The 25,305-nt window shown below is 35.3% G+C and overlaps 1 protein-coding gene across 1 annotated transcript in view; it reads left to right on the forward strand.

Annotated features, from left to right (window-relative positions):
- TRDN (triadin) overlaps positions 1 to 25,305 on the forward strand; it is a 390,616-nt gene that overhangs the window by 224,315 nt on the left and 140,996 nt on the right. Inside the window, exons 14-19 of the mRNA XM_046675186.1 lie at positions 3,175 to 3,204; positions 11,915 to 11,944; positions 12,671 to 12,688; positions 15,863 to 15,895; positions 16,016 to 16,042; positions 18,122 to 18,148. Of these exons, the coding sequence (XP_046531142.1) occupies positions 3,175 to 3,204; positions 11,915 to 11,944; positions 12,671 to 12,688; positions 15,863 to 15,895; positions 16,016 to 16,042; positions 18,122 to 18,148 (165 nt within the window). The remainder of the gene's footprint in view (positions 1 to 3,174; positions 3,205 to 11,914; positions 11,945 to 12,670; positions 12,689 to 15,862; positions 15,896 to 16,015; positions 16,043 to 18,121; positions 18,149 to 25,305) is intronic.

Consider the following 25,305-nt stretch of genomic DNA (forward strand, 5'->3'; position numbering starts at 1 on the left):
TTATAGACATTACATCAGAAATTGCATTGCAGAAATGGAATATAGACCAAAATGGGAAAGGAAGGAGAGAAATAAGGAATTATCTTTTAATCAGTTGGGTGCAATGGCTGGGCAGACACCTATTGAGAAAGAAATGCCTGAGGAAAGACAGAAACCATCATGGAACTCACTTTAAAAGATAGGTCTCTATGCATCCGTGTTCATATGTCTACAGTGTTTTTTTTTCTTTTGGACTCCTAAAGAAAATATTGAAAGTCTCCCATTTATTATAGAAAGAAGTTAGACATAGAACAAAATAACTAAAATATTAGCCATTGCAGTCTCATTAGAAGGTGAAAACCAACAGCCCAGTAATTAAGAATCATGTCTACCCAGTCAATTCAGGAGTCATCCAGCCACAAAATCCAGTTTAATAGATTAGAGTCAGGTGAGCTGAAATGAGGGCCTGCAGTGGGTCTCATGAGCAAAAGTTACAAAACCATTCTGAAAACAGACCCCCAAACCCTGGTTTTGATTAACTTCTAGGCATGAAATCCAGCTTGACAGATCACATGGCTTTCCAGAGGGCAGTGAATAAAAGCCACTCACCTTCAAGGGACAAAGGGCAAGAAGCAGAGGTAGTGTCAGTTATGAAAGAATAAGTCAAACTCCTTCTTTCAGCTCTTCTCTGCGTTACTGTAAAGTTGAGAGTTGAAACTATCAAAGAATATAAGAATGGGAAAGAGGAAAATGCATGTATGTATCCACAAGCCTGCACGTGCCCATGCATGCATGGACATTGGACATTGTTCTTCTTGCCTTATTTTAGAAATCAAAAAAATTCAATCTAGCTGCAAAAGATTTTGCCAATGTTTAGAGAGCTTCTAGTTTCAGAGGTTTTTTTCTATAGAATTCACAACAGATTTTCAAAACTATATTTAGGTTTTCGGTCCTCTTTCTGGCACTGGTTGCTCTTCAGAAGCAATGCATTTATTGCTAAACTGATGAAATTTAGGTGTCAGGGCCACTCCCCTGCCAGAGTTTCTCCCAGGACCCTGGGAGGGACCACAGCAATTTTCAATTTGTGATTTTGTGTTGTTTTTTTTTTTTGTCTTTAAAGAGCCCTCTCCCCTCACCCTTTGATCCAACTTGCCTGAGAGAGGTTATGAATTAAATTATAGGACATATTGTGGAGATAATTACAGGAGAAAAACAAACTAAGCAAAAACCCTCTTTTGCAATGGACAACACCATTTCACTTCTTTTTCTTATTGTACAAACTCCAGGCAAAATGCAAAGTTCAACTGAATTCTAGAATCAAAATGTATACACGTTGTATGATTTGAAAATTATGATGCTTCTGGAAGGGAATTTTTATTTGTAAAGAATTCACTACAAATGAGTCTACTGAGTCAAACCTGAAAGGCTTGCTGAAATTATGTCTCCTGGCTTTGAAATCTATCAGGCAGTGTCATATCCTTTAATTCATTTTAGTTGATATTTATTTATTTTTTTGCTGAGTAAGTTTCCCCCGAACTAATATCTGTGCCAATTTTTGTCTATTTTTTATATGGGTCTCTGCCACAGCACTGCCACTAACCAGTGGTATAGGCCTGTGTCTGGGAACCGAAACTGGGTCACCAAGCGGGAGTACACCAAACAACCACTAGGCCATGGGGCTGGCCCTGGTTATTGTCTTTATTACTCTCCTCATTATATCATTGGAAAGACAAATTTCTTGACTTCAACACATTGTAAACATAGATCTTCCAGATTTTGTGTGTTATTAGTTAAAATTCCATTAAAAAGAAACAGATGTCTCAAAGTAGAATTTGTTTATAAATTTACGTTTTACTACAAATGTAACTATATATTAATAACATTTAGAAGATAAAGAAAAAAATCACCTGTAATAAATTAAAATAATGAATTTAAATATATTTCCTTTTGGGGCTGGCCCGGTGGTGTAGCAGGTAGGTTCTCGTGCTCCACTTCAGTGGCCTGGGGTTCACCAGTTCGGATCCCAGGCTTGGACGTATGCACCATTTATCAAGCTATGCTGTGGTAGGTATCCAATATATAAAGTAGAGGAAGATGGGCACATATGTTAGCTCAGGGCCAATCTTCCTCAGCAAAAAAAAACAAGAAGAGGTTTGGCAGCAGATGTTAGCTCAGGACTAATCTTCCTCAAAAGTATATATATATATATATTTTACTGCTGGTGTTTAGACCCAGTTTTGCTCCTTGCTCTCTATGTGAGCATGTGCAAATCATTTAATGTCTCTAAGGCTTAGTTTCTTGCTCTGAGCTGCCTTCCTTAACAGGCTGTTGTGAAAACAAAATGAGAGGGTGTATATGAAAGTGTGTTGGTAATTATAACACAGAGTAAACACTCAAAATATTCCCAGATGTTGGTTCTCGGTGGTCCCCCAAATTCTAATCCATTTACGTGGGATTGCCGTAGGGGAAGTACGCAATTTCTGGTTCAACCAATGTGGCTTCCCTGGATGGGTTTGGCTCCTGAATGAACTTTAGGCAGCATCAAAGGTCATCTTGCCTGGAACCATCCCAAGATGACTGAATACTTCCCCCAAATGCCTCCAGTAACACCTATAGGCTACAACCTCAATCCAGATGGAGTCATGATGCAGAATTAGATGAAAGCTACCACAGAGGAAGTCAGAATTCAAAGTGATTAAAGCATTCTCTGTAAAAGATAGCATATATTTGCTAAAAAGGGGTGAGATTTTCATTGCCCCTTCCTGAAATGTGAGATTTTATACTCTGTTACTGTAAATATAAATGCAGACTTCCACACTGGAGTGTAATTCCTCAGTAGCGAAGCACAGATAATTCATGGAATGTCACATCCATTTTTTTCATAGATCTTGTCATATTCTTCTAGAAGTGATTGTGGTTCTCAGATATAACAATTTAAAACCTCAAGTGAACTTATACTAAACACATACTTATTAATTTGACTTCTTGCCTATGTAACATTTTTTTACTCATTATTTTTGGTATATGCTTATATCTGAGTTTTAAAGAAATTTTTGTATGAAATAATATTTTTAGGTTATTCTCATTGCAGATAAATTAAAGCATAGGTGACTATGAATATATAGAACACATTCTCTCATTCTGAGTAATGGTCATTCAATATGTTTTAAGACTATTTTCTTTCCCTCATTTCAGCAGCTGCTAAAAAAGATGATAAGAAGGAAGGTATGTTTTATGAAAAATCCCACTATGCTTTTTTGTGTGAACAATTTAGCAATATTCAGAGTTGAGTTTTGACTGCCATCTTGCCTATATTCTCTTTGGCTAACTGGATCCACTATGTGCATATATTTTGCATAAATATGTTTTTTCTACCTCACCTCACACAAGAGGGTGAATGACATTTTTTTAAAGTAATTTTAATCTAGTCTTTCTCAAGATATAGAAGATATAGCATAACCTCTCCAAATCTGGGCTTCCTATTCCATTAGCAGTTTTATCAAATTCCAAAAATATGCAAAATACAGACCTCGTTCTTTTATATTAACTCCTTATATCTCTGACACTGACAAGCAACTGATGTTACTTTGTTCTATTAAGCTGCAAATAAGTTGTAATCCATCCCCTGCACACCAGCTCCCTTTGTCAGGATGTCACGATATGGAGTAAAATTTTCACTGCTGTCAAAGAAAAATTGCACTTGATGGAATTAAATAGGCAAGGAAGATTTTATTCAAGATTATTGCAGTCAGGCTCAAGGCTATTGCAAAAGGAGAAATGGAACTCTCCACTGCACTGAAACAAAAGGCCTGAGAGTTTTAAGCTCTGAGATGAACTAATGGACAAGTACTGCAGGAGTTCGGCGGGGGTGGGAGGATGAAGGGGGAGCACGGGCAATGTGATTGGGCCATCTGTCTTTGCTAATTGTTGCTTGTGGAAGTTAGGCTCCTGCATTCCCACAGGGACTGGATATAAGAGCGCTATTTCCTTTAATGATTACATTTCAAAGGGATATCTGATAGGTGTGGAGAAAGATATTTCTTGTTGTAGAAGATTTGTATTTCAAAGCAACAGAGAAAGAACTTACAGTTGCAAGTTTTCCAAAGTAAATATTCTAACAAAATGGAGGTCAAGGCCTATAGTAAAGAAGAGACCTATCTAAAGTTTAGTCAAACTGAGGTGAATATTACAGCCATTTCGGTCACTGTCATTCTATTTAAAGGGTTTCTAATGCACCCTGACAACACTTGGACAGAGTCTCTAGATGTCACCACTGTTTATGAATCTAGGCTTATTTTCTCAGTAAAAATAGCATGTAGATATAAGCAATCACTTCCAACTTTGAAAAATGACAATTATAATTTAATTAGTGTTCATATCCCGTGAGAAAAAATAAGAAAGCAAGTGTTATACTTTATAGTTAGTACCGTCAGAGTTTTACATAATAATTACAGCTGGGGAGTCATGTTCTCTTCTGTTAAACAGGAATCTAAGGCTCAACACACTTGAGAGGGAGAAAATATTTCAGTTGGTCATTATTTGTTCAGAGGAAGCAAAAACATAGTATCCTATTAAAGCCGACTGATACATTAGTGTGTTTATTGACAGGAGATTGGAGTCAGTGTTAATTTCCCATATAGGCAAAGCAAATCCTTCAGTCTATTTTGGAAATTACATCATTTCTATGATTAATGCTGTGGTGAGTAGACCCAGACATTACAGAAAAGAAGATGCAGTAAGTTCCTGGCAGTTTCTGACAGACAGCAAGTCCACCATCCTTCTTAGGAGTAAAGGACAACCTACCCTCTGACTTAGGTAAAGGAGTCGTATGAATGGATATTTTCCCACTCATTGGCATTCAAACAAAAGCGTTTGGAGACTTTTGGGTATACGAAACAGTGGTCAAACTACAGTTGCACAGCTTTATGCTTTATGTCTGTTTTCTTTTTCTTTCTTATTGTTATCCTTCTGAAGTTTTTTCTTCTATTTTTCCTGGATTACATGCCTCGTTCATTTTTCTTTTTTGAGAAACTGTCTGTAATCAATACGCAATATTTGGAAGAGCTCGGGGAGCTCGGGCAGAGCGTTGCCCATGAAGGGTCAAGTGCTCCAGTGTTCCCCACCAGCTGTAAAACATATAAAACACACCTCTGACTGTTAATATATTTGTTATTATTAAATTATTGTTTCTGAAGAGTATCATAGATTATTTCTATCTTTTTTGAAAAAGTTTTAAAATTTCTAAAATTATGATATTTAAGAAAAAAGATAGCTGTCTACAATGATTTTCTTTGTTCCCAACATAAAATAGGAGAATAAGCTTACTGTCCAGCTATTTTGGGCAGTCATTTGATTTTATGTTCATGAGTTCCTACTTCCCTTTCTGCATCTCCTGTTAAGCAGGACAGAGAGGTGACATAAGCTTCTCAGCTCTTGTTTCTTACTTTCTACGATTTCAAGAAAGATCATACAAATCATTTCCATAGGGACAGGAAGCACATGTGTCTTCAAATGAGACAAGTTTAAGACAAATCACCAAGGGGCATACAATTTGGATTTTCAACATTTTATTTCACAGAAAGCTTATTTCTACTCCCATTCAAACTTTCTGAGTATGGTTCAAAGGTATTAAAGGCAAATTTGCTGGAGAAAAGAGAATCAGGAGGGTTTTAGGAATTTAATTAGAATGCTCTTGAGAAGTTCTTTTGTTGGTAACTTTCAAAATGCAGAAACAAAAGCGGGTACCAACTTCTTTATTATGAAAGATGATCTGTGCATCAGGCCACAAAGGGCTTCATGCAATAGTGAACTCTGAAGATTTGCTGTTCACATTAAGATCTTATCCCAGCATGTCCCATCAAATCAAATCTCTTCCTGAAAACTTAAGAGGAGAGATTCTTGGCTCCATTGAGCTATGCCCATCAATTCTACTGTTCTTAGGAGTCTGGGCATCAGAGCAACCATATGTTAGCCTAAGCAGAGTGACATTTTTGAATAAATGGTCAACTCAGATTCTTCGTTGACAAGCCTTTTTCTGCTGAAGTTTCTCCTCCACATCACTCTTTCTCCCCCTACAGACACGTTCCACATGATCTATTAACACACGTTCTTTCTTACTTCCCATGAAGTTCTCAAAGTCCCAAATAAATTGTATTTTTTTCTATAAAAATGTGCTTATTCCTTTATTTCTTCTCATGTATTCTCCCACTCTCCTTGTAGACACCAAGGCTCAAATTCAGGCATAAGCTTCAACCTCTGTTTTTCCTCTGCTCCTGATGTATAGTACTCCAGAGTTTTTAATTTGACTAAACTTCTCTTTTGTTTAACCCTTCCTAAAATAATTAGAACAACTTATCTTCACTCACAGTCTCCAGTCCTTTAGTTGCCACCTCACACTGCTGTTTGTGACCTCCTGTTGGTCTTACTAACTTCTCATGTGAATCAGGGCAGTGGTCTCCAAAGTCACAGGTTCCTGGGGTAGCTACGACTCCTTCAGTGGTCCTGCAAGGTCAAAACTATTTTTATAAAAATGTGAAGTCATCATTTGCCTTTTTCACTCTTGTTCTCCCATGAGTGTGCACCTTTCCAGAGGCTACATAATGTATGATATTGCAACAGATTGAATATTTAAGCAGAAATGCAAATCCAACTGTCTTCTCATTAAGCCAGACATTAGAAGATTCATGAAAGTGTAAAACAAAGTCACCCATCTCACCGCTTTTTTGTATTGGAAGATGTATTCATCAAAAAAATGTATGTTATTTATGTTAACATGTGGCAGGTTTATTAATTTTTAATAAATGAAGAAATATATATTTTAAATTTTTCTCAGCTTTAATTTTTTAAATTATAAACATCAATAGATAGACTCTACTTAAATGAAAGCTGTTTGGGGTCCTTTATAATTGTTAAGAATTTAAAGGTGTCCTGACTTGTAAAAGGTTGAGACTCTCTTACCAAAATAATTATCCTGCCAATAATATTTTCGCTAAATATTTTTTCCAAAATATTGAATTGGCTTATTAAGTTTTTCATGTTATTAGCTATTTAAAATATTCAACAACTCCACACCAACCACAGAATGCAGCTTACAGGCCTCGACCTGCAATTCGAGCCCCTACAGTCTGCTCCCCGACCTCCTGTCACTCACACATCAAGGCAAAGTCAAAGCCAAGGCCTGAGTAATTCCACCAGAAAAGATAACAATGAGTCCTTTTGCAACTGAGACTATTTATTACTTTTCATCGTCAGCAAAAGTGAGAGTATCTAAAGGTACCAGCTTTTCATGGTCCTTGTTCCACACACCAAAGAGGATACATCCAAAGAAAGAGGCCAGATAATACAGCACAAGCTAGGGACACCTCACTGCAGAGGAGCCAATTCTAGGCTACGGCCAAACGATTTTATGGTCTGCAGCTCTATTCCCAAGGGCTCTAAGCAGGAGAACCCAGGAGGTAATGAGAAGTTGTCTCATGACAGCCTTCCAGGAAAGACAGGGGGCACGTGGGAGAAGGCCTCATAACAGCTCTTCACAGGCATCCTATTCTCATATGTTCTGGAAGGATCACAAGGCATTCTGCCAAGACTCGTATTAGCTGTGGTTCAAACTTTTGCCTGCATGGATTATATGGGTATGGGAAGGCCAGCAGGGCTCTGTGGTAGAGCCTTACCCTATACTGCCACCCTCTTTCTTCCTCTATATATTATATACCTCATCTATACTAAGCTGCCATCAATTTTACATATACAATGTGCTGTCTTGCCTTTGTTCCTGCTACTATCGTAACAAAGCTTACATTCTCCTTTTACTTCTATGAATATTCAATATTTTTAGGACTCAGAATAAATTTTCCTTTCTCTAGGACATCTGTCTGACCCTCCCAAATAAATATCCTTTCTCTTTCATTTATGATCTCCCATCACAGTTTATCTGTATCTCCCTACTATTGCTTATTTTTCACCACCTTGTACTTCATATTACTTGTATTCATTTCCCTTCGACTTTAATTGGCGTTAAGACTTTTCACTTATGGGACCATGTCTAATTCACTTTTATCCCCTATCGGGACTAACACATTTCCTCATTTTGCACATCGTTCAACAAATATTTGTTATGTGAATAAATTAGTAATATCTAGGACTCTTCAATATAAGAGCTACAAGATATATGAGTAGGCAACCAATTTTTCACATCTCAGACAAGGAAGGATTTTTTTATTATTGGGAGTTACATTCCAATGAGCTTTTTGAGTCTGGGAAATCATAGCCAGTTATTGACAGCTTCATCTTAGGTGTCTGTGGTCACTAGTGCTACTTGTGTTGCACTAGCAGATCCAGGGAGATCTCATTCATCTAATCTTGGCTTCACTGATTAATTCCTAGGGACTGGAAAACCTGTGCATTTTCCAACACAGGGCATTATCTGAAGGATACATTTCCATCAAGAACTAGCCAGATGAGATGCACTGTTTACTGTAAGGAGAGCAAGAGCAAGTTGAGTTGAATGCATATAAGAGTGAGTCCAAAGTTCTAGGCCTTGAGAATTGACATCTGAAAAGGAATCATAGTGAAAAACAAAGCAAAATGTCTGTTATTGTCATTGAATAAGGTGTCAATCAGGCAAGTTTCACGAATGAGATGGGGTACTTCATTACCTACATGTTTAGACTACCAGAGAGTTAATTTTTTTGCTTCAATATCAATTGATGTTTCATTTTCCTCTAGCATCACTTATGTATGTAATAGACCATACCTGATACATTGCTAAAGATGAGTGAGTGATGAATTGAACAGATTGCAAACACATCATTGCTTTTAAATCACAGCTGCTGTGGGCTTTAATGCTCTTAATAAAAGACTGTTGTTCAGATTATTGGACAGATGGTCTTGAGGGAAGTATATTCACCAAGTAAGCTTTTATAATGGTTTTAAGCCATTTCAGCAGAGTGCTGAGAAGGCATAATGAAGTTTAATAGCATGAGTATTAACAGCTGGTTCTAATAGCTTTTCACGGTCAGTATGTGATCATTCAAGTCCAAGGATTATATTTTTTGACTGCTCAGATACTTTCCTTGTGTAAGTCTGCTGCTCTGTTGACTCCTAACCCAAAGACACGATTTATGACATTTTAAGTAAATTTCGCTATAGCTGCCAGTTGCTATAGCAAATATATTGAAATTTTTAAAGACATACTTGGTTAGATCACAGTTTGTTATTTTTAACATTTCTACCTCATGAAATATTTTATTTTATTTCAGTAAGTGGTATACTTTATCTGATTCTGGGCTTCATATTGCTTTTTATTCTTTCATTTCAGTGCAATTAATACCTAATACATTGTGTTATCGATGCTTATTACTAGGGAGAAGGAAAGCATATTAAAAACAACAGATACTCCACAGATATATACATTGTGTTTAGCTTTCCATGATGACCTCATGTGAGCATTTAGTTGGAGAATAGAGGCTTGCAAATAATCTTGTCCTAATCTGCTACATTTTATCCTCTGTTCCACCTTTCTTCCAAAAGCTTTATCTTCAATTGTATTTCTGAATGACCATGTTCTTCTCATAATCTTCCTGTGTTTTCTATATTGGCTGTATTCTGGGCTTAAGATTCCTCAGTAAGGATCACTTGACCTCCTGGGCAGGCAGAAATCCTATTCCATTATACTGAAGGCAAACTAGTTGATAACTCATGATGGCCATTGAACTATCTACTTCATACTTTCAGCTGCTGTACAGTAAGAATCCATGTTTTCAAGTAGAAGCAGCCTCTGCATATTATTAATATATAGTTTGGTATATGTGAGACGATATTTATCATGGTTTTATATAAAATTGTTTTATATAATGTTTTTCTATATATTTGAATTACTTGCTTACCTGATTAGAATAATTACTCCTGAAGGAAATGAATGAGAAATTTCTTGAAAAACATATATGTTTTAGATAGCAAATTTAGCCTACTCAGTTGTATTTCCTGACGAGAAACTGAATAGCAAGAAAATGATTGTTTTGGGGGGGCAGGGGTGTGGGTATTAAGAAAAACCTAGTCTAAAATTCTTTATACTATGCTGTGCAGGACACAATAGTGTTTAATAAATGTTTACTGAATAAATAAATGTGTTCCAAGGATATATTATTTTTTTAAAATGGTTTGTTTTTCCCTTATACATGAAAGATATGCTTATTATGGAAAAATCAGAAATTCAGAAAGAAAGGATTGCAAAAACATTACGTAATGACTGTGGGGCCGGCTCCGTGGCCGAGTGGTTAAGTTAGCCTGCTCCGCTGCAGCAGCCCAGGGTTCAGATCCCGGGCGCGGACATGGAACCGCTTGTCAAGCTAAGGCTACCTTGAGGCGGCGTCCCACATCCCACTACTAGAAGGACCTGCAACTAAGACATACAGCTATGTACGGGGGGGGGGTTGGGGAGATAAAGAAGGAAAAAAAAAAAAAAAGATTGGCAACAGTTGTTAGCTCAGGTGCCAATCTTTAAAAAAAAAAAAGATTGTGTATTTTTTTATTATGTGGATATCCTATGAGTTATTAAATAGTTCCCCTACCATTCAGAGAGTCCTGTGCAATATTCCCATTATTAAGATGTGTAAACGTCATGAAAAAAGCATTTTCCTACATATATTTTTATAATAATTTCACATTCTTCTCTTCAGATATCTAGAAGTGGATTTACTACATCAAAATCATGCTCATTTTTATGACTTTCTAGATTCTTTCCCAAGTTGCTTTCCTATAACGTGTTTTTAGCTTATACGTCTATGGAAGTGGGTTCTTACTTCCACCACCCTGTTCCTGTCATTAGTTATCATTTTTTCATAATACAGCTTAGTTGGTCATCTGACTACTTTTTGTGAATAGACTCCCACTCGTTGTCATCTTCAAACATTTTAGGTCCATTATTTCATCGTGGAAGCAAAATCATGACACTACCACTACCACATCACTATAAGGCACACGAATCCATTAATTTGAAAATTGTTAGTGACTGTCTGTTGTTTTAGGTTCCAAGCCAGATTATTGTCAACCAGAAAACAATTTATCTACCTTTCACAGGATCAATTCATAGTTCATTATTATGATTCTAATTTTGGTATATTCAGAGAATTTCAGAATTAACCTATGGACGGAGTAAAGGAAAAAACACAGAAGAAATAAATTATTCTAAGCAAAAGCTTAAGTTAAAATGCCTTCATCCTCAAATAAATGAGGTCAAAACCTATTTTTTTATTTTCAAGTGATATTAACCGGTAGTTTTATGGCCTAAATACCAGAAAATAATAATTTTTCAGATCTAGGCTGAAAACCCAAAAGCCTAAAAATAAAATAGATGTTTGTTGACCACTGAATACACGTTACCACATAGCGGTTACTAAATATAATGATGTGTCATCAGTAACTCATGAGTCAACGTCAATCTGTTTCTTTTCCATTACAAGAGGTATAATTGCATGTTTGTACTGGAAATGTATTGATTATTCAAAGAGAGTGCAATTCGGTTCACCTGAACTGCTTTAGATTGAACAAATGCAGAAAGTGCAAAGGAAATTCACTGACTCCAAACCTTCTTTATGGACCAAGCTATATACTTGCTCAGTTTGACTTTCTATTGAAAGAACATTAGCTTTAATAGGCACAATGTAACTCTGTGCAAATTGTATGTGGATATTTTCTTTCATATTTTTATTTTTCATATTCTTATGCTTCCAAAAAATTTTCTCACTTCCTCCCTCACACTAATACTCATCCTCTCAAAAATAGGATGACTTATTTTTAAGCCCCATATTCTAGAAATGTATCATATAATCAATCCTTTTTGTTGAAAATTATTTCAGAATGTTTGGACATTTTGTTGTAAGCTGAAGTTGTTGATTTATCCTCTTTGTTTGTAAATAATTTATCTTTGTGTTTTCAGATTCCAAGAAAACAAAAACATCTGCAGAAGGTATTGGAAATATTTCCTTTTTCCATTTTCTATTTGATGAACCCCAAAATAGCATTCTTTGTTAAATGATTAACATAAGAGAAAAAACTATACATAGCATAGAGGAGAGACAGAGAGAGAGGAAGAAAGAGGGAATGAGAGAAAGTTGAATCTTTTCTAGCAATACTACTATGAGAAATATTTGGCAGTAATAAAAAATAATAGTGTACACTTACCTTTCATAGTAATTGTTTTCAAAGAAATGTTTGTTTGATAAGACATTGAACAATATTCAGTATCAAGCATTTATTTTACTAGAAAGCACAAGTTCAATTACTCTTGGATACACCAGCATCAATTAGGAACTGAATCTTTCCTTTAAGTCTTGAATATGAATCATAACTCATCTAGAAAGTAAATCTGTTTCTTCTGTATTTGCTCATATGCATTTATGTGTACAATATGTTGATGTGTTAGCTTGTGTTTAAAAAGACTGCAGGGTATAAATCACTAAAAATAGTTAAACAGTATAGTCTAGGCCAATTCCTTGTCAAACAATGTTTTACATTCAAATTATGGAAACATCTATCATAATCGATAATACCTCAGAGCACCATTCACTGTGAAATTTAAGGGGAGAGAATGAGGAGGGTTAGAAAAGTTACAGTCTAATCAATATGTTGAGGTAGTAAATTTTATCTATAAAGGCTTTAAGAACAATTGTTTTCTGTTTATTTCTTTCAACAGAACAACCCAAGGGAAAAAGTAAGAAAATGCATGAAAAGTATATTTGTGTATATATTTTTTCTCTTTACTATTATTGGCGTGCTGGTACACTGAGACTTGCAGTCGTGAATCTCTCTTTTCTACGTTTTATGCATGTGAACTCTGTTGTTTTTTTGTCAGAATGAAAGAATATACAACCTGGGGGTCGGAGTGGACTAAAATGCATGGCAATCATTCTTAGTTTCCTTTTAAAAATTCATGCAATCATCTAACAATATTATCAGCAGCTTCATAACCAAAAATACAACTGCATATCATTATACCATTAATCCACATTTAGTCCCTGTAATCTAGTTAGTTCTCAGTCCTTAGAAAAGATTGAATAGAAATTCTTTTTTAGGCCAGTTCATCACCTTTTTCTGATTATCTTTCTTCTTGTAATCTATAAATATTTTGGCGTGTTCCTAGGATATATGACATTTTGTCCATGACATGATTCTCCCCCATGAGCACTATGAGCTCTGGGTAATGGCATTGCTTGGGATCTGTATCTCAGACATCATTCACTGTCGCTTTAACACACAGTATTAAAGCTGTTTGCCTTGAGGTTGTGTCTTTTGCAAATATATACTCTCCTCTGAAGAAAATAGGATATGCTGAACAAATGAAAACAAAGAAGGAACTTAAGCCTACTTAGTCATTTAAAAAAATCACATTTCCAGGAATGTAGAGCTTTTAAAGATCCTAGTACTATTAAAAAACGTCTGCTTTAATATATACACCAATTTTTAAAAATATTGTGTACGCTTTGGTCCTGCAAAAGATTAGGACACTGAGACGTTCTATGTCATAAAAATGCTTTAAAATGCCCTGTGAAGAGAATCATGAAATTATAGTACAAGTCAGCCAGGAGGAGCAATCTATCTATAGAGAAAGAAGTATGAGTTCCTTCAGTCATAGATTTATGAGTGTGCACAACCGCTGATGAGCATGGACACTCTGATACAGAAACCACTCTATAAACCATCGCACCAGCAGGAAAAGGGAGGACAACTGGAGATTTGAAAAATAGTGTTAAATAATATATATGTGTAACCGTAAGGCCCTCACTTTACTACAGTCTATGTGATTTAAAAGTTCCTGCAGACACACTGTGGCTCCTTGGCAATCTTCAGGGCATGCATGTATTTGATAAATAGACATGGCTTCTCAGATGTTCTCTTACATCTCAACTGCTCTTCTTGTTGGGAAGATCTGTGCATTGTGACTTGAGCAGTAACAGGGAGAAGAAAAAGTATTTTCTTCAAAGCAATTATTAATTCTTTTCAGATTAACTTACTTTCTCTGATTTATTGTCTAGACTTGTTTTTACTGTTGTTATTATTGCATCTTTGAATTTGTTTGACTTAGTTTTTTTGTCTTTAAGATTACTTCATTCAATTATACATCTCCAACCCTACATTCTTATTTTGCTTCTCATTTTCTAGTTACCACAACTTAAGAGGTTGTTCTTTTTTTAGATGAAAAATAAGTCATGGTAGGAGAAACCAGGTGAAGAGAATATCAGACTTTCTTGTACATATTTTTGCAAATTCTTGTGATTATAATTTTTTCAAAATAAAAAGTGAAAAAATGATGACAAAATAATCAATCGTGGGCATGATTTGGCAGTCCTGTAGAATATAAGAGATAAATTTCTTTATATTTATTAAGAGTAATTCATAATTATTGCCTGAATTATCCCATATAAGGAATGCTCTTGACAGCCTTTTCTTGCATTTTGTTCCAAAGTAACACAGGTATTTTTCTGCTTATATGATTGCTTCTGATGTGATTGAAAGCCCTTATTTTAACTTTGAAATCTCACGTATAGCTGGTGTTTGGTTTTGATGCATACCCAAATCTACTTCCAGTATTTTTTTTGACTGTCTTCACTTTACAAATTTCTTAGAAATATTTTATAATTGGCACTTCAGTTTAATTTAATTTAATCCAAATTTTATAATACATTTAACTGCTCTGCGTTTTCCAGACAACTTTTGGTAATGTGCTTATTGTGTTTAGCTTAGTTAACTCACCTAAGCTTCTCATTTTTCACTTGTAACACTTGGTCAAGCCATTTGTGTTATTTGTTTTATGGCCTGTATGCAGTATCGGGAGTGGATAGATTTCTCCTTATACCTTCCTAACTACGAGCCTGATAAACAAAATTGTACATTTGAGAGATTGATGAAATGACCACAGAAGATTCAGTGACGCTCTTTCTAAAATATAGTTCTTAGAATTCTTTCAGCATAAACATCTTCTAGTCTTCAAAATATATTCCTTACACGAAACTTGAAGAAATCTTGCTATTCTTTTCTTTAAAAAATTGAATAATAATGTCTCTATGTCAAAGAATTTCTTGAAAATCTTCTTTTAAATTAATTTGACAAGCTTGTCAAGGCAAAATAAATAAGAATAGGAATGTAGATAATAGCACTTCACATAAAATTAGTACTTGCACTTCATGTAAAATTAGTGCTTATTATAATATAAATGTCAACCTAATCTTTAGGGCAGAATATTGCTTTGTCTCATACCATATTGACAAAAGTGAGTTCTTAAAAAGAAGCATTATCTAAAAAGGACTCTTTAAGGAGCATTTGTCCTAAAAACAAGGGAAGTGTGTTTTGCTTCCCCCTGAAAATTCTTAGTCTGTTTTAGTGTCTTAAATCTGCTTCAGCAAAAATCCTTTCTCTTAGCTAAACAAATATCTCTTCAGTATAAGATGAAGATTTCAGCTTAGAAGAGGAAGTCCATATGAAATCTGTCCATCTTCATCTGAGAATTATTTTGAAAAGCTGTAATCATTATTCTTTGTGCTTGTTTTTATGTTTTCGTGTTGACCTAATGTGACAGTAAATTTAAATTTTTCCATCCTTTATAGACTCTATTTTATTTTTCTGGTTTATTATCCATGAAAAATTTTAATTCCTCTTATATTTAGTATATTTTCAGGCTATTGTGTGAGGAAACTCTATGAGGGGAAGTAGAAGGAAAAACTTGTTTTAAGTATATAGTCTAAATCTTTTCATAGCAGTTGCTATTAGTTGCTGCAATCAGCATTAGCATGTACATGTTTCTTTGTGTTAAAAAAAATTAACTTATGACATACAAAATTGGAATAATAATGATATTGATAATAATAATAACAATAACAATATGTTTCAGAACAGGAAAAGAAGGAAAAACATGTGGAACCAGGTAACTGTTTTTAAATCCCTCTCTCCTGTTAATTTCACAATGTTATTAAATTTGCAATTGAATGCTGACTTGCAATCAAGGCAGAGAATATTAAGTTGTTTCTTTTTTTGTTTGATACAGCAAAGTCACCAAAGAAGGAATATTCAGGTGAGTCAGACAGATGTTGCTTGGTTCTTTCTACCTGACATCCAAAGCTTATTAATGCTGCTGCCTCAGACAGGCAAAGAGCCATGACAGAAAAGGGCAGGAAGTCCTTCCATCTCACAGTCTTTTTTCCAAGTTCTTGACATAGAGTTGACACCAACGCAGTTTTAGAAAATGGAAGCCAAATGAGATATAACACTTTTGCTACTCAATGTGTGTTCTGTGAACCAGCAGCATCAAGATCACCTGAGAGGTGGTGAGAATGCAGAATCTCTGGTCCCACCTCAAACCTACGGAACCAGAACCCGCAACTGCCTAAAATCCCCCGTGGATTCATCTCTGCAATGTTTGAGAAGGACTGTTTCACATTTAGTGTAAAAAAAATTAAAAAATAAAGACAAAACAAGAAGGAAACACACTCTGTAAATTCATCTGGTATTGCTTTGCTTTTAAAAAGTGGAATATTCAATTGGGGCAAATATTCTCTCCATATTCCTAATGTTGCATTTCTTGAGTACTCAGGGGAGTTGCAATGAGAGTAGAGGGAGATTTTGTCCTCAATATATTTACATTATACTGGGAAAAAACTGAACTGAGAATCAGACAACCAGAAAAGCAAACATCCAAACAAACCAACCAAAAATGCAGTTGGTATAGATACCAAATGGTTTTCTTAAATATTTCTAGCATTTACCCTGCCCTATGAGTTGTTTCAAATGAAAATAAATGCAAGTTTCTGAAACTTGTTTTTACTGACCTCATTTAAAAATATCTTCTGTTGATTTTTCCTGCCAAACTTCTACTCAAGGTACTTCACTCACTTTTTGTGCGTGTGTCTGTATGTATATGTGTGTAGGCGGTCATAGCTTCATTTAATGTCCGTTAGCCGCTCTTCCCAGTTTATCGTATTTAAATGGAAATAGGATTTACTCAATGTCATGTTAATAACCATGCAAATATAGCTCAACTCTGCTGCCACTCCTGCCATAGACCACAGCAAACCACAGGTTCGAAGCCACATTTCTTATTCTTTTTCAAAATTTGTAAACCTTCCTCAGACAAATCTATTTAGCTCTTTCTCCAACTAGTTCCCATAGCATCATTTTCTATCCTTTATAATAGCACTTAATGTACTTTTATATATTTCTCCAATTTAAATAGTTAGAAATTAGAGGATAAACATAATTTTTATTTCTTGATCCCCACAGTGCCTGTTATAATGCCCAGGCATACAGTGGGCACTTGATAACAGTTTATTGGGTGAAAGGAGAAACATCAAGGTAGAATAATCTCATTTAAAAAAATTTTTAAACATGAATGACTTTCAAATAATTTACAAGATGAAATAATTATCCATTTCACCATTCACATTCACATTGATATTACTTATCTTTTGGAGGGAATGTTTTTGTCCACCTTACAGAGGACAGCCTCTTTGTTCAGGGGTAACGTTCCCACAGTGGGCTATAACACTATTCTCATGTATGCACATATGCAGACAGCTAAAATGAGCACACACCATAGCAACATATAAACATGGAGAGACATACAGAATGACTATTGGTGAAATCCGTTTTAAGTTTTAATAGCTAAACGTTGTCTAATATTGAACCTGACAAAATACAATAATTTAAATTGCTTGAAATCATTATCTGTTCATTTCAGGGTATGATTATAGTGTAGCAAATTAGCAGTAATTAGCTGTACTTTTAAAATTGAAATCATTGGATAATTTATCAATTCACTTCATTCTTTTCATACCACTTTATAGTCTTTAAGGAAAATGCATTGGATCAGATTCTTAGATAATTTAAAACAGAAAATAAAAAGATTGAGTTGTGAATAAGCATTCTGTGTCAGTAGAAATTATAGAAATATCAAACAGAAAAAATCTATGGTTCATGGCACGTATTTAAAGCATATCAAAGAAAATGAGTTGTATTCTCGCTTTCTCAGATCTATTTTTCCTTTAGTCTTCAAGGTTATAATACAGTCTTTTAAACAAAATAACCTTAAAATGGTTTTAGAGAGAAACAAGTCGATGTAATTAATTTAGACTTTATTATTTCTTGTCCTTAACAGCTCCAAGTGAAAAACAAGTAAAAGCAAGTATGTTAAATAAAATTTAAAAAAATGAATGAGTGTATTTCAGCAGCTTACTCACTTCAGTTTTTTGCTATGGACAATGCTAATGCTAATTTTTGAGGCTGGCTTACCAAATGTTTCTTTCTATGATTATTTGTTGTGTTGAAATAATATGTATAATCACTCATCCTTGTCTTTTCTGTGAATTCATTCTTATTAAAATTTATCTATAGAGCTTTCATTTGTAAATGTTAATTTGTCCAGACCCTAACCCCTTTTTGAGTTGTTTATATTTTTGTTTTCCATTTTGCAGAATGACAAGTGATCTCCTCAGTTTCTTATACCCATCAGACTTAATTTTCCTATTGATTGATCGATCAAATAGTAGGCAACATAATTTGTCTACCAGTGAAAGTCACTGTGTCTTTAATGAAATGAAGCTCCCAACAATTTTATTAACTACTGCTCTTGTAATGTCATAATTTTCTTTTAAGGTTTATATCCTCAGATTATGAAATATTGACTGATACTCCAATATACCACAGCATTTGCATTAATGGTAGCTTTGACAGTATGCTTAGGGAGAAATCTGATTTCTTTATTTATATTTCTCAATTCGATGAAGCACCTAGCAGATTGCCATTAATAAAAATTATTTGGGCAATATTGCCTGTATTTGATTTTAGAAAAAAATATGCTTTTAGCTTCTCTAAGCTTTGTATATAGGATTTATGGTTAAACCTCAGTTCTATGTACAATGAAATATGTTTATATTTTTCTTTTGGGTTAGAGCTGCATGAGTATTAAAGACGGTACTAATACATAAAACAGATTCATGTTTTATTTAGTGCTGGGTTTTTGAGACAGAGTGTATCATTGCTGGTTATATCAGAGAAAAACTGGAAAATATAATATTGAGTAGCTTGATGGGAATGTCTTTTCAAAAAAAAATTACACTTGGAAATATTCGCATAGATGTAGACTTTGAAAGAGAGGTTTAACATAAATCTAAAATTTCATTTATATTTCCATTAAAATTCCTAGTTGAATGTAAAGCTGATTGGAACTCTGTTTTATGGAGTCTTTAGTATGCTACTACTTAGTCTGTAGAAATGCACAATCAAGAAAATGAACAAAACAAAACTGATAATTTTGGAGCACTGGTAGAGAACTTTAGATTGAAGATTACTCTGAAAATGAACGTTTTATTCCTAGAAAAATGTGACATATAGATAAAAATATTCATTTGAAGTAAAAAAAAAAAAAAACCCTGTAAGTTCTGCTATCTGTGAAACACACTATCCAATCAAGTTTTGAAGAGATCAGCATCTTTTGCAGGAAATTAGCAAATTACATTGCCAGATCATCTTAGATCCAATATAAAAGTTTCAAAAGAATTAATATTCAAGACTCTCCGTGGTTGAGAGATTTGGACTTGACACGGGCATTGTCCTGAAATACAGAAATTAATTAGAGATAATTCATAAATTGTTTAAATTCTCTGCTAACAGTGTGACCATCCATTTCACCAACTAAGAACTGTTTTTTTGGTCTTGAAACCATACTACAGGAGAATTTTTACATAGCTGCTATGGGTTATTTGTAGAGATAATGCCTAAGGTGAAAATTGCATATCATTACAAATACTCTTGAAAATTCCCTAAATTATTCATATAGTATGGTGCACATTGTTTTGTGTATACAGCCTGAACATTCAGGATAAGATTTTACATTATCTTAAATTATGAGAGGAAATGAGAGAGTGAGATGTATAGTTAAATTAGCATAAATGAAATATTTGTGTGATACAACTCCATAGCATTGAATTAAAAAGAACAGTTGAGATTGACAGGGTTAGGGCAAGTCCATGGAAAAAGCAAAAGTTGATTTGTCATTAGCACTCAATTAAAGGAAATAACTAGCATGAGAATTGAATTTGTGGTGTGGAAATGTTTCCTCTAGGTTCTGAGGAAACCAGAATGACTGCGGAAAAAATACTAGAGGACTCAGACAAGCTTGGAAGCTGTATCATTCCAGAGTGGAGGTTCTCATGGTACCGTCAACTTGAATCGTGAACCTTTTCTGGTTCAGTGATGTAGCATTACAGAGGGACACTTAATGCCTCCAAGTCTAAAGTTATGCGTCAGGGGTTATGTGGATAGAGGAAGAGTGCCTTGGACCAAGCACCGATGCCAAACCTAGATTTGCACTTTCTGCAAGTCAACAGAGATTCCTTTATCATAGTGCAAACAAAAATGCCTCAACACCCCCAATTCCCTCCCTGCAGTTACTGCACCTGCATCCCCACACATTGGATAGTGACATGAAGGTTGACAGTAGGATTGGTCATTTCCCCACAGGAAGAGGGCCAAACAGGTAGATTTTTAGACTCTAAGGGATTTCAGATCTTTAACACTCTCCTTGGTGAATCTTCAAGAAGGAATGTAGCAGACAATGCTTAGCAAATATATTTGACAACATCGCCGCTTGGTTTTCAAATACTTCAAGGACCAGTGCTCCTCAAGACCCTGGGAAGCACTGCTGTATGTCACTTCGTTCCTCATATCAAGGACCTGGGGGCTCTGATCATGTATTTCATCTGCATGTTTAACCAGCCTGCGGCCAGTTTGAATTTTGAGCAAAAAAGGCACCAGACCAAGGCAGGGCCAGAGTCTAGTCATCTTTAATTGTGGGTCTAAATGTTTATAAAATAGCAGTATTCAGGCATTTTTCATCCCTTGATTTTAGCACTGGACTAGATTTTGTGTTACTCTTAGCCACCAAACCTGACTGTGTTTATCACCTTAACCACATTTCAATACCTAAATGTGCGAGTCAGATATCTATCACTTGATTTACAAATACAGGTCAGGATCATTCAGGAGAAGCCAGTATGCAGAATTTTAAAAATAAAGTCCCTTTGAATTTATTCAGTTATATAATATTAGAAGAATATTTGAGGACAATTCATATTAGTTAGAAAAGTGGCATGGGTTTTTTTTTTTTTTTTTTTTGGACTCAATTTAAATACTCTGTAATGGAAATTACTAGGAAAAAAGATTTATGGGCCTGAACCAATAGATCTGATGTCAATGGGGTGTGTCTAGACCACAGATTGCATGACATGTATGACCATGTATCTCAGTCGTTTAGGACAATCTTCATATCCATATTTATATTACTCCAGAATACTTATTACTAGCTTCTTCTTTCACTTACTCAGTTTGGGTAATAAATTATAAGAGCACTACCCAAATCACAGATGATGCTGACTGAATGAACTCAAAATTGTACTGATACAGTGTCAGGATAATGGTTTAGGGAGGCTTAAGTACCAGGGAAACTAGAACGTGAGAGATCTGGGACTGACTTTTGTGGTAGAGCAACATGTGCTTTTTGTTTAGTCCTATTTGTAAAGCCAAGGTTGGTGTCCTGGGTGTTGGTCTGAAATTGGAGAATGCCATGGTTCAGAGCTCAGGAATGTTCATCAAGTTTGGTTCAAAGAGATCTAAACTAGATAGATGATTACTAGCAGAAGTAGAATCTGAGTTCGATTTAGACATGAGGAAGTAGGAAGGACAAGAAGAGGATTTCAAATGGGAAATCAGGAATAAATTTTAGTATTAGGAAAGCATAATGATGAACATAGCACAGTAGCGCTGTGAAGAATGACTATTGAGACCAGTACTATGTGACTCGAGTCCTATTAGTAAAACAGTCTCCTGATACCGTGTTTTAAAGGGTAGCATGGTATTGATGCTGATCTAAATGAGTTTTCCAATAGGACAAGAAACAAGAGACCTAAAACAGATTCCACTTGAGCAAATATCTGATATAAGAAAGAGCAGCCATTTCAGACAGTTAGAGAAGAGATAGATTATTTTTAAATGTTGCTGATGTAATTTGTATTCATTACAAAAAAACCGGAAATTACCCTCACTTCATAAAATTCCAAAATGTCAATTCCAGATGGTTCAAAGACTTAAATGGTAACGATGAATCAAGCCACTGAGTTAAAAGAAAGTATAAGAAGATATATTTATATATCTTCTTGAGGTATGGGAAAATTTAAAAAACCATATATGCAAATTCAAGCCATCAATAAAAAGTGTGATACGTTTTATTATATTAAAATTATGAACTTTAGTTAACTACCAGCCACCATACAGAGAGATAAAAGACAAGCTACAAACTTGGAAAAGGCATTTGTAGTACTTATAAGTAATAAGAGACTAGTTGCAAAAAATAAATAACTCCAAAAATAAAAAACAGTAAGATAAAGAACTTGATGGAACAATGGGCAGAAAAAAATGGGTAAAACATATAAGTAAGCACCAAAAACAAAACCAAGCAAAACACAAATGGCCTATAAACATATCAGAAGATGTTCAACCTCTTAGTTATAATAAAATTTTACTTAAAACCACAACAAGGTACTATTTTACACATACCAGATTGACCAAAAATGAGAGAAAATCATCGTGCTGGTGATGGTGACCATATGAAGCAATAGAAACTCTACGTATTATTGGTGTGAATGTAAAATTTGGGGGCAAAAAATGTAGCTTTCATCTGGAAAATTTAAACGTGAGCAAATGCTGTGATCCAGTAATTTCACTTCCAGCTACTCAGATCAACATGGCTTCTGTAAAAAGTTAAACTAAGTTTATTTAAGTAATGATTTGAATCAGGCAGTGCCAAAATCAAAAAATGGTTAGGGGTGCTGCATAGGCTGAGGCTAGGGAAGAAGTTTTTATAGAGAAGAGGCAGAAGCAAAGCAGATAAATAATTTTATTTACTATAACTTAAATGTTTGCCTTATTTGGGTAAATTTAACTATTTGGGCATTATCGTTCTTTTTCTTTTATTTATTTATTTATTGTTGAGGAAGATTAGCCCTGTGCTAACTACTGCCAGTTCTCCTCTTTTTTTTTTGCTGAGGAAGCCTGGCCCTGAGTTAACATCCACGCCCATCTTCCTCTACTTTATATGTGGGACGCCTACTACAGCATGGCTTGCCAAGCGGTGCCATGTCCGCACCCGGGATCCAAACCGGCGAACCCTGTGCTGCCGAGAAGTGGAACGTGCGAACTTAACCACTGCGCCTCTGGGCCAGCCCCAAGCATTATGGTTCCTGAGTTTCATTTTTTCAGATTCCAGAAAAATCTAGTTGACTTTGTCTTTGGTTTGTTTACATAAGCTAACAAAGGCACTAGAGCTACCCTAGTCTAGTGGCCTCTGTCTTTAGTTGTTTTAACATTGCATCTCAACACGATGTTTTGAAAGAAGCAAATCATAAGAATTAAACAGTATAATTTAATTTATATAAAGTTATCTTACTAAACAATATAATTCAATCTATATAGTCTTGCCTTTGTCTAGAGATAAGTACATGTGATAAAAGAACTGTATAGAAAAATAAGGAAATGATTAATACAAAATTTAGGAACAATGATAATTCTGAGATGACGGAAGAGGCATTCAATGGTAGTAGGATAAGTAAGAGATTTCAAAGCCTTTGATGATATTTTATTTCTTACGCTTGCACGTGTTAGAAAGACATGCATTTTTTAATTTCCATTAATTAAAATGTGCATATATCCTATTTGCCTTTATACTTTTCATTTGTGTTATATATTTCATAATTAAACAAATAAAAAAATAGAGAATAGGAAGACAGAAGCGGTGACATTGAGTGCAGCAGCTCTCTGGATGCTGTCATGGACCACAGAGAGATGAGGTGGTTGGGGTGGGGAGCATAGCGAAGTGAAGAATGTGGTTGTCTATGGTTATAAAGAGTGACATATTACATTTCTGAGCTGATATGAAAGCATCAGTGAAATGGAAACTGATGAGGTGGCACATAGAAGCAATAATTGCAAGAACAAAAGTCTTGGCTAGGCAAAGGAGATGGGCTGCAGGGCAAAAATGGATGGATTGATATTATATAGGAGCAGGGACTGGTCATCTTTTGGGACTGGAGAGAAGACAAATGGTGCAGGTATGTGCTGGCGAGGTGGTGAAAAGATTAGGTAGTGTGGTCTGCTTCTGTTTTCTCTATGAACTTCTCAACAGTAGCTTGCCTCTACCTTGCATAATACTGGAAGTTTGAGAAGTGAAGAGAATGCATGAACCAGTTATCTAGGAGAATGAGAATGCAACTTCACTAGGTCTGTGGTAGTCTTGCTGGTCAGTGCTGACCACTCTTTTAAATATTGTGATTAGACATTTCAAGTGAGATCTGCAGCAGAGTGGGGGCCTTCCTCTAGTTTGGCTGGCTGCTCAAGCGGCAGGCAAAAAGTAGGCCTGGTGTTTTGGGGGTGTAGTGGGTTGAATTGTGTCCCCCCAAAAGATATGTTGAAGTCCTAACTCAGTAGCTGTGAATGTAAGCTTATTTAAAAATAGGGTCTTTACAGATGTAACCAAGTTAAAAGGAAGTTGTCCTGGATTAGAGTGGGCCCTGAAGCCGATAACTGTGCCCTTATACAAAGAGAGAGATTTGGAAACACAAAGACACATACAGAGGAAAGACAGCCACAGGAGCATAAAAGGGGAAATTGGAGTGATAAGCTATAAGCCAAGGAATGCCAAGGATCGCCAGGAATCGCCAGAAGCTAGGAAAAGTCAAAGAAGGATTCTTCCCAAGAGTCTTCAGAGTGAGCCTCAGAAGGCCCTGCCAACACCTTAATCTTGGGCTTCCAGCCTCCAGTACTGTGAAAGAATAAATTTCTCATGTTTTTTAGACACCCAACAGCTTAAATACAGCCCTAGGAAACTATTACGGCAGTTGACTATGAAAACAGACAATAAGAGAGTGATTTAACCACAGCTCGTTTAAATATAAGCTTGGCAAAAGGAAAAGTGAGAAAGATCTGGGGCATTAAGAAAGTGGTAAGAACAAAGGAATGAAAGTATTGATGGAGTCAGATACTATTTAGAGAAGGTTCGGGAGTAGGTGAGCTATAAAGGGAAGAAATGGTACTAGAGATTAGGATTTTTTGGTGCAAAATTTTTGCAGCAAAAGAAAAGTCCAAAAGTATGTTGGTGGTAGTGATCAGAGAAGTGGAGTCTCTAGTTTTTGGAAGTGAGGAGGTCAGAGAAATGAGAGATCGTGTAGTTGCATGGACTGTGTTTATAAGTGACTCCCAATCCTGGTTAAATATTAGAATATCTTGGGAAGC

The sequence above is a fragment of the Equus quagga genome, chromosome 11, assembly GCF_021613505.1.
Source record: "Equus quagga isolate Etosha38 chromosome 11, UCLA_HA_Equagga_1.0, whole genome shotgun sequence".
In the NCBI taxonomy this organism is placed as follows: domain Eukaryota; kingdom Metazoa; phylum Chordata; class Mammalia; order Perissodactyla; family Equidae; genus Equus; species Equus quagga.